A 13,209-nucleotide genomic window follows, 5' to 3' on the forward strand; every position below is an offset into this window, starting at 1 on the left:
TCTCCTTTTTTGACGATGGTGATCACACCTGGTGGCTAATGTTTTATGCTCATTTATTATGGACCAGGACGTGTTCACAGCATTTCAGGTGCACTATCTCACCCACTTCTCACAGACTAAGAAATGGCTGTTGGTATCCCTGTGTCTTACAGACAAGGCACAGAAATGACACACTCGTCAGGGTCCCAGAGACGGAGCAGAGCCGGGAGCCGCACCAGAGTCTGTGTGACGCCGGATCCCAAGGTCTTAACCTGAGGTCGGCACGTTATGGCCCAGGGCCAAGTGCGGTCCATCGCCTGTTTCTGTAAAGTTTCCTGGGAACACAGCCATCCCATTCATTTCAGTATTGCCTGTGTTGTCGGCTACAATGGCAGAGTAAGCTGGGCAGATCCTATGGCCCACAGGGCTGGAAATGCTTACTGTCTGGCTCTACAGAAAACGTTGACCAGCCTCTGCCTGTAACACTATGCAGTCCTGCCTCTTTCATTTGACTTGGTTTCTAAAAGAAGAACTTAAAATAGAGGGGGGAGCTGGGGAGAAAGAACTCACTCAGATTGAGCCTTACTGTGTGCCAGGAAATGTGCTGGTTAATTGCTTAAGTTTACTGAGGAATAAGAAAAAACAGACAAGCTGGAAAACTAAATTTTGAACAGGCTTTTCAATACCTCTTTAAAAAAGAGCTGGAAATATGTGGTTCTAAATATACATACACATATATATGCATTTGCAAATATAGTAATAATATAATTACATTGACATGGATCTGATAAATGTCCTAGACATTAACATATTATATATACAACAGATGCATATTATAAATTTTACCTGTTTCTTCAACTGGAAAGTTTTCTTTTAAAACTGTGGACTGTTGGGAATTCCCTGGTGGTCCAGTGGTTAGGACTCAGTGCTCTCAGTGCTCTCACTGCTGAGGGCCTGGGTTCAATTCCCGGTCAGGTAACTAAGATCCCACAAGTGCACGGCGAGGCCAAAAAACGAAATAAATGAAACTATGGAATGTCTTCCCTGAGTCACTTTTGAAGCAGAAATTTGGGGTTTGTAGTCTGAAGCCTGCTGTAGCTAGAGGACTATTTATCTATCTAAGTTTCTCTAAGCAGCGTTTTACTACTTGTCTTATGTTTGATTCCTTGGTCTTAAATCATTCTTCTCTGGAGATGCTGCTTTACTTTTATAAGTTGAAAGGTAAACTTGGTGCATGATGACAGTCTGGTGGGTTTTATTTGAGCATGTCATAACCTTTAAAACAACTTTCACTCTGAGTACATAGTGATGCTTATGCTAAAGTCTCAGTAAGCATACTGTCCAGGAAATTTGATTGTTTGCAAGTGTCATAAAACCAACTAAAACTAGCCTAGGCAAAAAAAAAAAAAAAAAAAAGCTCATGGAACTGAAAAGGCCAAAAGCTGCAGCTTAGGCCCAGCTGGATCCAGGCGCCCAAATCATGGTCAGGAATCTGACTCTTTCTTCCCTGTTAGCTTCCCAATCTCAGACAGACTCTTGCCTCACCTGTAGGAAAGTGGCCACCAGCAGCCCCAGCACCCTACAAAGTAGCAGTTCCAGGGAAAGAGCCAGCATCTTCATTGACAGTGGCTTGGATCACGTGGCTTCCCCTGAACCAATCACTGAGGCCAGGGGCAAGGAATGCTCTGATTGGCCAGGCCTGGGTTATGGTCTCACCCCTGGGGTGGAAGGGTCAGAATTCTATGGACTCAGGATTGTCAGGGAAAGGGTGTCTTCCCTGCAAAAAAATTAAGGTGCCCATCCAGAAGATGGAAGAAATGGATGCGGGGGAGGCAAAAACAAAGAAGATGTCCCTGACATTAGGAAGCATTCCTATTGCCTAAGTGGAGCCTTGCTAATGGGATTTGCCACTAGGGATCTGGGAGGAGGAAAATGACAAATAATCCACTTTTCCATTGGAAAAGTCCCAGGCCAGTCTCCAAGGAAGCAGAGTTGCTCATTTCTCTCCTGTGGTGAACTGGTGTGATGAGAAGCTCAGAGTCTGGGCCTTAGTTGTCCATCCCCAAGAAGGGTGGTGTTTCCACGTTCCTGGGACCTCTGAATAGGGCCCGTTTTTGAGGAGGATGTGGCTTTACTGTACCGGGGGTTGAGAAGCCGGCAACTGAGTGAATGACCAGAGAGTATGGTGCCCTTCAGAACAAAGCCTCTTTCTGGTCAAGCTTTGTCATCTCCTACCTGACCTTGTAGGATTTCCTCTACCCTGTGCTCTTACAGGTCCCGTGGGGACTTACTTATGTGATGAGAACTCCTGAGGCTGGGTGTTTTATATCAAAGGCGATTTCCCGAGACCAGTGAAGTGGAGGGCACAGGGCAGCAGACAGCCTCAGGCTCGGCCTCTGCAGCAGAAACTCACACAAAAGGACCCCTGAGGCTGTGTTGTCACCAGATGTCTACAGGCGATGCAGATGACATCGGGGGAGGTGGAGACGGGAGCACGGGCTGAACCCTTAGCATCCTGCTGAGACAGAACCCAGACTCGGTCAGGAACCGGGCCGCGTCCTGCTTCCTCTGGCAGACCACACCCTTTGTTACCAAATCAGAACCACGTTGCTCCTTCTCTGAACTTAGTTGATGATCATTCATTCATTCATTCATTCCGTCTCTCTATCTGGCAAGACCGAATTGAAGCAGGCCAAGTCTAGGGGTAGCAAAAGCTATTTGCAAAAATCCGGCTGTTTTCTCATTAGATTCTATTTCCCATTTTATGGACTGACCAGGAAGCTGATTAGAACTTGAAAGGAAAGGAAAAACCGTAAGATTGAAGATTTACAAGAAAATGGGAAAATTAGATGGGCCAGATCTCCTTGAACACAGCTGGGAAAAACCCAAACGAATGGCTTTTCTGAACAGCTCAAAGGGACTTAATTCAAGTTCCAAAACCTAAAAATGATGTATAACTTGGCAGTTCTGTGTTCTAAATGTATAACCCTGATTTCTCACACTGAAGCCCCGTACATGATTTACCCTTTTCTTGGGGACATAGAATTATTACCCGTCTCTGAGTTACGGTGACACCCCGGTAGCTGTTGAGATAAAGGCCATTTGTCCTGGCACCAAGTAGCACCCTCTCCTGGCTTCTGAGATCTACTGGCCATGTTTTCTAGTCTCCATTCTGTCTTTCCAGGTCCATGGCTCCTCCATGCTGCGGTCAGTGTCCCTGCTCGCCACCATCATCCCTACCCCCCAGGCCCTTCCAGACCATGGGAATTAAGCTCCACATCTATGTATGTTAAATTCTTCTGTAAGGAAGCCGGTCTCTTCTCCCTCCTTTATGTATTTACTCACTAATGTATCTATGTCAGTATGGATCCATGTATACTGATTTTACACTTTGAATTATAATCCAATACTCATTAACTTGTTCATCGCTCAAATTCTTCCAGCCTTGGCCACTGGGAGCTCTTTCAGATTGCTTGCTGTGTCCTTGAGCATCTCCCCACCTTTTCGTTTTGGGCACTTGCTTACTCTCTGCTGTTACAAGATGCACCAGGCTTAGCATGTGTTTTCCCCATCCCAGCCCCAGAATCAAAGTGCTTTTTATTTACACTCCATTTGCCAACTGTTCAGCTCAGTCAGCGAACACCTACCATGAGTAGCAGGCACTCTGCTGGGTGCCAGCACAGCCAGCAATTGGCTGGTAAATATTTAATGACCAGCTCTCTGGGAAAAGTAAAGTACATGGATGCATAGCATAAGGTTTACTGATATAAAGAATGTGTAGCACAGTCTTTCCATGTAACAAGATATACAGTACTCTTTCTTGTAAATTCTATATAGCCAGCTGAGTCTCACAGAATGCTTTCATTGACTTTAGGTGAACTCTTGTATCCATAGCCAATTTCTCATTGCAGTTGACGAATGAGAGAGTTCCCAACCTGAGCACTGGTGGGTATTTTTGGATTTTTGGATTTATGAATAATACAAGTGAAAAAAGAAAGACGTTAGAACTTCACATGTTCATCAGTGACATGAGTGACTTTGTTGCTGCATCAGATAATAATTTTTAAATACTGGAAGAACGTTTCCCCAATTTTTTGCTCTATTCATAACATAACGGCTAAGACACAACATGCTTTTGTATAATCTGCATTGTTAACATTTTCTCCATTACCGTCTTAAGTCTAGGCAATCAACAAAACAAACAAACAAACAAAATCAAGCTCTACATGAACCACCATTATTAAACCTATTTATAAAACTTTTTAAAAACCAAGCCCTCATTTATAACATTTCCTGATTTCTATGGTGTAATACGCCCTCCACGGTCAATTTCCAGCTCCCAATGACACATCCCTGAATACAGAGAAGGAAAGAGAGGTGTGGTAACGCATTACTATGTAACATTTCCAACAGAAACATATAGTAGAGTGAAATAACCTCAAGAGCATAGGTAATAATAAAATAGAGTAAAATAATTAGGAAGGGGTGACTTTTAAGTTTGTATACCAATTGTTTCTGATATAATTTAATTGTAAATTTATGTAAGTTAATTCTTATTAATGGCTGTGTTTCTCAACCAGTTGGCAAAATTCCTGGACATTTAACAATCAGTTCTCGTGGGCGGGTACCAGCTGGCCCCAGCACTCCTCTGGTACAGCAGTGAACATACCACAGGTCTTCCCGGATGGAGGCTGGGGTCCTCTGAGCTGCTTCCAGGGCGTGGCATGTAGCAGAAAGAATAACACTTCCATAAGACAGTTGTCAGTGTTCCTAGAAAATCCCATTTCTAAGTAGCCCATGCGATGTCTTGTGTTTTTTCACACCATCTAATGTTCATTTCCTTTTTTTAACTTGGAAAATATCCTATCATTCACTAACCAATCGTCTAAGATCCGTTTGTGAGTATGGAAAACAGGTAATAAATCATGACTTCGAGTAACCTAGAAGTCCTAAGAGCACAGGTATTGGAGTCAAATTGTGTCACCACTTCCTGGCCGTGAGACGTTGGGCAAGTCATTTAACCTCTCTGAGCTTCAGTTTCTTAATCCACACAATGAGGGGTAAAATGCCTCCTGCAAGATTATTCTGGAGATCAGATGAGACCACATGCATTAAGTGCCCAGCACAGTCTGTGGCACATCTGTGGCTTCTCTACACAGTGGCTCATAGTCGTTGTATTGTCCACAATTACTTACAAATGGCAGAGCACATAACAAGCTCTCCAAGGGCAAGGTCTAAGTTTCCACCTTCTCTGCAGGCTCCAGGGCTTCCTGGCAGAATTCATGTGTACTGTAGGCACTCGATGTGCAAACTACTTCGAAGTTTTTTTAGGGTGTCCCATTCAACTTACACTCTTTTCAGGGTTAGAAGCAGATATTGGGGAAATAACACAAAGAACAAATAGATAATCTGAAAAAAAATGGATAGTGATTTCTTGAGTAAATCATTGACCTGTGTTTATTAAAGCTAATATAAATTCAGCCGTGGATGTGGTCATGGTTAATCCAGGTGGTTGACAACCTGCTTTTTTTTTTTTTTTCGGTACACGGGCCTCTCACTGTTGTGGCCTCTCCTGTTGCGGAGCACAGGCTCCAGACACGCAGGTTCAGCGGCCATGTCTCACGGGCCTAGCCGCTCTGTGGCATGTGGGATCTTCCCGGACCAGGGCACGAACCCGTGTTCCCTACATCGGCAGGCGGACTCTCAACCACTGCACCACCAGGGAAGCCCCAACCTGCTATTTTAAAGGTAGTATGGAAAAGAAATCAGGAGTATCACATATGCTACCTCAAAAACAAAACTAAAAACCCAACCATGGCAACATACCATATGGTCAGAGAACAGACACAAAGAAAGAGAAAAGGCATTAGCGTGTATTTTTGAACTAAAGTTTCTAAAAACAGACTTGAAGACTTCCCTGGTGACACAGTGGATAAGAATCCACCTGCCAGTGCAGGGGACACAGGTTCGAGCCCTGGTCTGGGAAGATCCCATATGTCGTGGAGGAACTAAGCCCATGCGCCACAACTACTGAGCCTGCGCTCTAGAGCCCACGTGCCACAACTGCTGAGCCCATGTGCCCCAGCTACTGCAGCCCATGCGCCTAGAGCCCACACTCCGAAACAAGAGAAGCCACCACAAGGAGAAGCCTGCACACCACAACAAGAGTAGCCCCCCGCTCGCGGCAACTAAAGAAAGCCTGCACGTAGCAACGAAAACCCAACACAGACAAAAATAAATAGAATTAAATCTAAAATAAATAAATAATAAAAACAAACTTGTTGATAACTGACCTTGACCCCATGCTTCCTGTACAGCCCAGAGCTAGCTTTTAATGTGAGTCTTCTTCTTATGTTTGCTTTTCTCCCTGCCTGTATCGTTGTAGTTGCCAGCAGCAATTTCTGAGAAAACCTTGACCTTCCCTTTGATAAAGCAAGCCGGGAAACTAGAGAAAACCAACTTTAACCATCCAACTAAAGCTACCCTCAACCAACATGCTTCAGAGAAAAAAAAAAAACTTTATTTTTAAATTTTTAAACCCGAAGAGCTTGGAGTCTCTGCTGCGTTTATACATCTTTGGCTCCTTCCCACTAGGGGCCCTATCGTTCGGGCTCTGTGTGTTGCAAGCAACAGAAACCAGCTCTAGCCAGCCTCAGAGATGGAGCACTTCAGGGTAGCACTCCAGCCAGTGCTCAAAACCAGCTTCCTTATTTTCCCCACCATGTTCACAGCAGCATAGTTATAATAGCCATGAGGTAGAAACCACCCAAGTGCCCATGACGCTTAATGGATAAAAAAAATACACTCTAAACTGTATGGTGGAATATTATTTAGCCTTAAAAATGAAGGAAGGGCTTCCCTGGTGGCGCAGTGGTTGAGAGTCCGCCTGCCGATCCAGGGGACACGGGTTCATGCCCCAGTCCGGGAGGATCCCGCATGCCGCGGAGCGGCCGGGCCCGTGAGCCATGGCCGCTGAGCCTGCGCGTCCGGAGCCTGTGCTCCACAACGAGAGAGGCCACAGCAGTGAGAGGCCTGCCTACCACACACACACAAAAATAATAAAATAAAAGAAGGAAATTCTGACATGTTACAACATGGATGAACCTTGAGGGCACTATGCTAAGTGAAATACGCCAGTCACAAAAAGACAGGTACCATGTGATTTCACTTATTTGAGGTACTTGGTACTTAGAGTAGTCCAATTCATAGAGACAGAATGTTGGTCACCACGGGCTGGGTGGCGGAGGGAATGGGGAGTTGTTGTCTAATGGTTAATAGAGTTTACGTTTTGCAAGACGAAAAAGTTCTGGAGATCCATCTCACAGAAATGTGACTATACATAACACCACTGAACTGTATACTTTAAAATGGCTAAGATGATAAATTTTATGTTGCAGGTTATTTACCACAATTTGAAAAATAAATAAAACGCTTCTCTCTCTCCATGTCTGGGCTCCACTCCCTCATGCTGGCTGCATTCTGAAGTCCCACCAGGTCACTCCAGATCCTGGTGTCCAGCCAAGTCTTCTTGGGTCTCCTTGGCTCTGATTGCATCACTTGCCCCACCACTGAACCAATCAGTATGTCCAGGGAGTGTGATTGGTTGATTGCTTAGCCCCACCCACAGCAATGGGCCGACAGATTGGGAGGGAGATTCTTGGAATTTCCAGAAGAGCCAGGTGGGTTGCGGCCTGTCCACTACGGCAGTGAACCACTTGAGGCATGAGATATGAGCACTCCCTTTAGCACCCTGGCAGTTAGTGGGCAGTGAGGCACATCTACCTGAGCATCCCAGCACAAAAGGGAATTCCTCCACACTACCCGTGGTCTCTCGATTTGTTTTCTATCAGGCGGGGGTAAAACATATTCAAATTTCCCCCTTCCCACCTTCAGCCCTTTCATTCGATAAATCTTTATTAAATCGATGAGGAAAGGTTGTAGGAATGATTGAGGCAAGACAGCCCCAGAGGAGAGGACGGGAAGGGATAGGATGGATGGAGAATTGAGTGCAAGGCAGAAGCAGGACACCTCAGCTTCTGAAAGGAGAGAAAGGAAGAAAGCTTAGGTGGAGACTGAGGTGCCCACAGTGGAGAGAAATTCGAATCTTCACATAAGGTAACAGAGTTCTGGAACACTGCCAAGTCCGTTCCTGAAACAGGTTTCAACGGGGCCAGTGTCATCATAAATGCTGGGCCAGGTGTTGCCAGGCAATTGGAGTTTGATTTTCCCAAACAGTGTTCTCCCTGACTCCAAAAAAGTCTTCAGGGGAATTCACCAGATTCTTGACTTGGCTGGGAAAGACTGTAGCTAAAAGACTGGTTTGGGAACCTGAGTGAGTGGAGAACCTTCCTCTTGAATACAATCCAGCTGGAGCTATAGGAAGTTCTGTCTGCCAGTGCTCCTATTTCGGAAGCATTCTGTCCTGTTTCTCATTCTGTGTCTGCAGTCTGCAGAAAGAGAAACGTGACCGCCACAGGCGGCAAACCTTTGAACTTAGCTTCTTCCTTGAAAAGTGTGTTTTTTTCTGCCAAGCGACTGGGGGTGGGGTTGGGGCAGAGAAGGGAGAGAGAGACAGAGAGGGAAAGAGCTTTCCAGAACCCCAGTCCCACCACCCTCTCCACCACCACCTGAGCTTGGTGAAGTCCTTAACCTCTCCAAGCCTCATTTGTAAGCTAGGAATAAGGAGAGCTCCTCCCCTTCAGGGCTATCACGAGAAATCGGTGAGTAATTACAATAAATGGTAGCATTCACGATGTCACGGTTTAACCACTAGGCTCGGGGAGGGACGGCCACAACAGCATTAACCAAGAAAAAGCCAGGTGTGAGCACCTCTCAGCATTTGCTTCTCCCGGTGTAGATGGATTTTGATGTGCTCTCTAATGAAAGTAGATACAGACATCTTCCGCCGGGTCAGATGAAAAAAGGTTCCCTCGATAGATATTTATGGAGCGTCTGCCAAGAATCAGATGTGGCAGATGTTGAGGGTCACAGGCTAATGAGCCAGCTGGGTTTCGAGCCAGTTGGGGTGCCTGCCACCCCAGAGCTCTCGGCTTCGGGGAAGAGGTGGAATGGGAGTGCCAGGGAGACACACAGTGTGGATGTGTGTGTCCTGGAGAGCTGGGCTTGAATCTCGGAGATGTGTTCATTCATTCTTTCAACCAATATTTAAGGACCTACTGTGTATGTGCCAAGGGTTTATTCTAGGAGCTGAGGATACGGTGCTGAGCAAGGTAGACAAAAAGCTGTCAGCCTTTCAGAGCTCAGAGGTGGCGTTGTACCAGCTCAGACGCTCACTGCCAAATCTGTGGTCCTGGGAAAGTCACTAGGTCTTGCTCAGCCTCGGGCTCATCACAGAGCATCAGGGGTATTAAATGAGGTAATGCATGTGAATCTCTTGACTGGGTGCCTGGCACGAAGGCTGCACCCAATAAATGGTGGTGCGATAGTGTGCAAGGTGACCCATGGTGGGGACCGCCATCCCAAATTTGGGGAGAGTGTGGGAGGGATTCTTGGGAGAAGTGACTTATACGCCGAAATCTAGGGCAGCAATTATGTCGCCGGGACAGAAAGGTGAAGACCACCCCAGCTGCTCGTAACCTCCCCTGACCCTCTTGTCTGCCCCTGCAGGTCTCCTTCCCATGGGTGAGGGGCCCAGCACCTTGGCCAAGGCCACAGCCACCTTGGGCCACCCAGGAACTGAACCAGTCACCCTCACCACCACAGACCCCCTTCTACCCGGGCATCTGGACAGCGCCAGTGCAGAGGAGCTGGTCACAGGGGTCCCCCGAGCCCCCCATGGTCCCACCAGCCTCCCACAGGCAGCCCGTGAGTGCCAGCGAGAAGATGTTCTCCTTCAAGGTGGACAGAGCCGCCCACAGCGTTCCCATCATCAGGCAAGGTACTCATGGGCGCTTCCTTGGCGGCTTAGGGGAGGGGCTTTTGCTAGGAGGATGGGTCTCAGTTTCTGCTTTCCCCTTTTTTTTAAAATTTTTATTGAGGTGCAGTTGATTTACAGTGTTGTGTTAGTTTCAGGTATGCAGCACACTGAATCTGTTCAACATATACATGTATCCACTCTTTTTTAGCTTCTTTTCCCATATAGACCATTACAGAGTATTGAGGAGAGTTCCCTGTGCTATCCAGTAGGTCCTTCTTAGTTATCTCCTTTATGTATAGTATTGTGTATGTCAATCCCTCTCTTCCAATTTATCCCTCCCCCCTCTTATTCCCGGTAACCATAAGTTTATTTTCTACATCTGTAACTCTATCTCTGTTTTGTAGATAAGTTCATTTGTACCTTTTTTTTAGATTCCACATATAAGCAATATGGTATGATATTTGTCTTTCTCTGGCTTTTGCTTATGTTCTCTGGTTCTGAAGTAGAACATAATCAAATGTGAAAAAATTGGGATAAGCAGAAAGTTAGAAAACAGTAAAAGATAAGCTGTCACCCTTATCACCAGAATTCTCCCTGTTGACTTTTTGGTACAAACTCCTCCAAGACTGTGCTCTGCCCATCTGCACACGTCAGTACCTCTGTGGTGAGTGTGTGTGTGTGTGTGTGTGTTTGTACATATATATGAATATATATGAATTTGTATCAGAATCTAAATTTATATACTTCAACTCAGATGTACAGACATATTGGTAACTGAAATCCCTCTTGCCTTAGGAGGTTTTTAAATATTTTATTACCATTTTACAGGTAAGAGGAGACTGAGGCTTATGGAGAAAATTATTTCTCCGGAGGTTATGTATTCAATCTAATCTAAAATAACGCTTTTCGGTCAAATTTAAGGCTGGTTATCTCAGTGACTGTCACTCACAGCCTGGTCACTTTGGGGACACACAGCCATCAGGGTTTCCTTCTCCCCCCTCCCCCCCAGAAGGCCTCATGGCACTTGGGGAGGAGACTTCCTGTCTGTCACCATCCTCTTGGCCTTGCCAGGCTTACTGGCAGAGTAGCTGGGTCGACTTAGTCCCTGGCATGATTCCCAGGTTTCTTCTGTGGCCACTGGTGTGAATGTTCCATTCTCTGTTTTCTGTGTCCCAGCCCCAGACCCCTCTGAGTCCCCAGGTCTCTCGATGCCTCCACACCCTTCCCTGGTCTCACTCAGGACCACTCACCTAGTCCCTTCCCTCAGCCATTCAAATAATAGTTATTATTCTGAAATAAACAGACTAAGGAGCAAATGAAAGGTATCTCTGCAGTTTACATCATCATCATCATCGTCTAAGGAACGCTCATGTACCAACCGCCCAAGTTAAGAAATTACTCAGCCATTTACCCCCAGCATTTTTTTTAAATTTAATTTTATTTATTTCTTTATTTATGGCTGTGTTGGGTCTTCACTTCTGTGCGAGGGCTTTCTCCAGCTGCGGCGAGCAGGGGCCACTCTTCATCGCGGTGCGCAGGCCTCTAACCATCGCGGCCTCTCTTGTTGCGGAGCACAAGTTCCAGCCGCGCAGGCTCAGTAGTTGTGGCTCACGGGTCCAGCTGCTCCGTGGCATGTGGGATCTTCCCAGACCAGGGTTCGAACCTGTGTCCCCTGCATTGGCAGGCAGACTCTCAAACACTGCGCCACCAGGGAAGCCCCCCCCCCAGCATTTTAATGTGAAAACTTTCAAGCATACAGCAAAGCAAAAAGAATTTTATAGAGACAGCTCTCCTCCTAATTCTACCGCTAACACTTTGCTGTACTCTTTATTACATTTCTGTCTACCCATCCTTCTTGTCCTGCATTAATCCATCTTATTTTTTGGATGCATTTCAAAATAAATAGCACACATCTGTAGTCCTCCCCCTAAATGTTTTAGCACATATACCATTAACTAGAACTCAACATTTTTTGTCTCCTTCATGTAAAATGAACACAGAATGTGTATTAGTTATCATGATTGCATAACGAATTCTCCCCAAACGTAGCAGCCTAAAGCAAAATCAAACATGTGTTATCATCTATACGGTTTCTGTGGGGTCAGGAATTTGGCAGCAGCTTAGCAGGACGGCTGTGGCTCAGGGTCCCTCGTAAGGCTGCAGTCATCTGAAGGCTTGACCTGGGCCAGAGGATCCACTTCGAACACGGCTGCTCACATGGGTGTCAGCAGGAGGCCCCGGTTCCTCACCACATGGGCCTCCCCAGAGAGTGGCTCAAGCGTTCTCATGACACGGCAGCTGCTCCTCCTGAGCAAGTGATCCTGGAGGACAAGATGGAAATGGCAACATCTCTTGTGACTAAGCCTCAGAAGTCATGCTCTGTCATTGTTGCAATATCCTGATGGTTACCCAGGGCGTCACCCTCCAGTGTGGGAGAAGACTACACACGGGCCTGAAGACCAGGAGGCGGGGATTATCAGCAGTCATCTTGGAGGCCGGCTACCACAGCCTGCCCTCGGGTCCTCAATGAATCACACTCCTCCTCCTCTCTCCCGAGGCCCCCCAAAATCTCACCCCAGTAACAGCATCGGCTCAAATTCCAGAATCTCGTCTAAATCAAGTCCAGGTACAGATGGGGCTCATGGGTGTAGTACGTTACGTTCAGCTCATCAAGTACTACTTCCAGAAATCTGAAGACCTCTGAACAAAGGGTCTGTCCCTCACACACCCAGCACATATTGGTGGGACAGACATAGCATCACTGCTACATACACTCCTCTTGTTCCAAAAGAAGAAAAACAGGAAACACACAGGAGTCCCTGGCCCAAAGCAGTTCTGAAGTCCAGCTGGGAAAATATCGGCAGTTCCTTGACTGGGCTTCAGTCCAACTCTTGCCCAGAAATGACTTTCCAGGGCTCTTGGCTCTGCCCCTGGTCCGTGAGTTCTGCCTTCTGAGTCGTCCTCCCTTTCCTATGAAAGGTGTCCCCTGGATGTGGCTGCATAGTTTTATAGCCTGCTTCCTGCCTGTAGAAGCTTGGGGGTCCAGACGCTTCTTTGACTTTTGTGGGTCTCTGTCAGTCTGAGTTGGCAGTGCTTCTTATTGGGGTTCATCCTATCAGGCAAAAACCACGCCCACAGACTTTTTTGTCACAAGCCCTTCCACCATGGGCTTCTGCAAAGACTGACAAAGGACAGAAGCTTCTTAGAAGCCCAGTTCTTTGACCGAAGGGTTCTCTTGGACACTGCCCTGGATCTGTATTCTTAACAAAGGATTTTACAACCACACCCTTAGCTTCTTCTCTGGACTGTGTTTTCTTGAGAGTGCCCTTGATTTGATTTTTGCCCAGAACCTG

The 13,209-nt window shown here is 46.4% G+C and overlaps 2 protein-coding genes and 1 pseudogene across 4 annotated transcripts in view; all 3 read left to right on the forward strand.

Moving 5' to 3' along the window:
- Window positions 1-13,209, forward strand: part of LOC308609817 (centrosomal protein of 78 kDa-like) — a 405,903-nt pseudogene that overhangs the window by 208,416 nt on the left and 184,278 nt on the right. The window lies entirely within an intron of this gene.
- The window catches only part of LOC308609797 (uncharacterized protein), a 258,883-nt gene that overhangs the window by 189,733 nt on the left and 55,941 nt on the right, over window positions 1-13,209 (forward strand). The gene's annotated exons all lie outside the window — the stretch shown is intronic.
- The window catches only part of LOC308609811 (forkhead-associated domain-containing protein 1-like), a gene marked incomplete at its 3' end in the record, with an annotated part of 143,566 nt that overhangs the window by 27,203 nt on the left and 103,154 nt on the right, over window positions 1-13,209 (forward strand). Inside the window, exon 3 of the mRNA XM_081259112.1 lies at window positions 9,607-9,877. Within this exon, the coding sequence (XP_081115238.1) occupies window positions 9,607-9,877 (271 nt within the window). The remainder of the gene's footprint in view (window positions 1-9,606; window positions 9,878-13,209) is intronic.

The sequence above is a fragment of the Mesoplodon bidens genome (genome assembly GCF_964165515.1).
Source record: "Mesoplodon bidens genome assembly, contig: HAP1_SCAFFOLD_103, whole genome shotgun sequence".
NCBI classification, from domain to species: Eukaryota; Metazoa; Chordata; class Mammalia; order Artiodactyla; family Ziphiidae; genus Mesoplodon; species Mesoplodon bidens.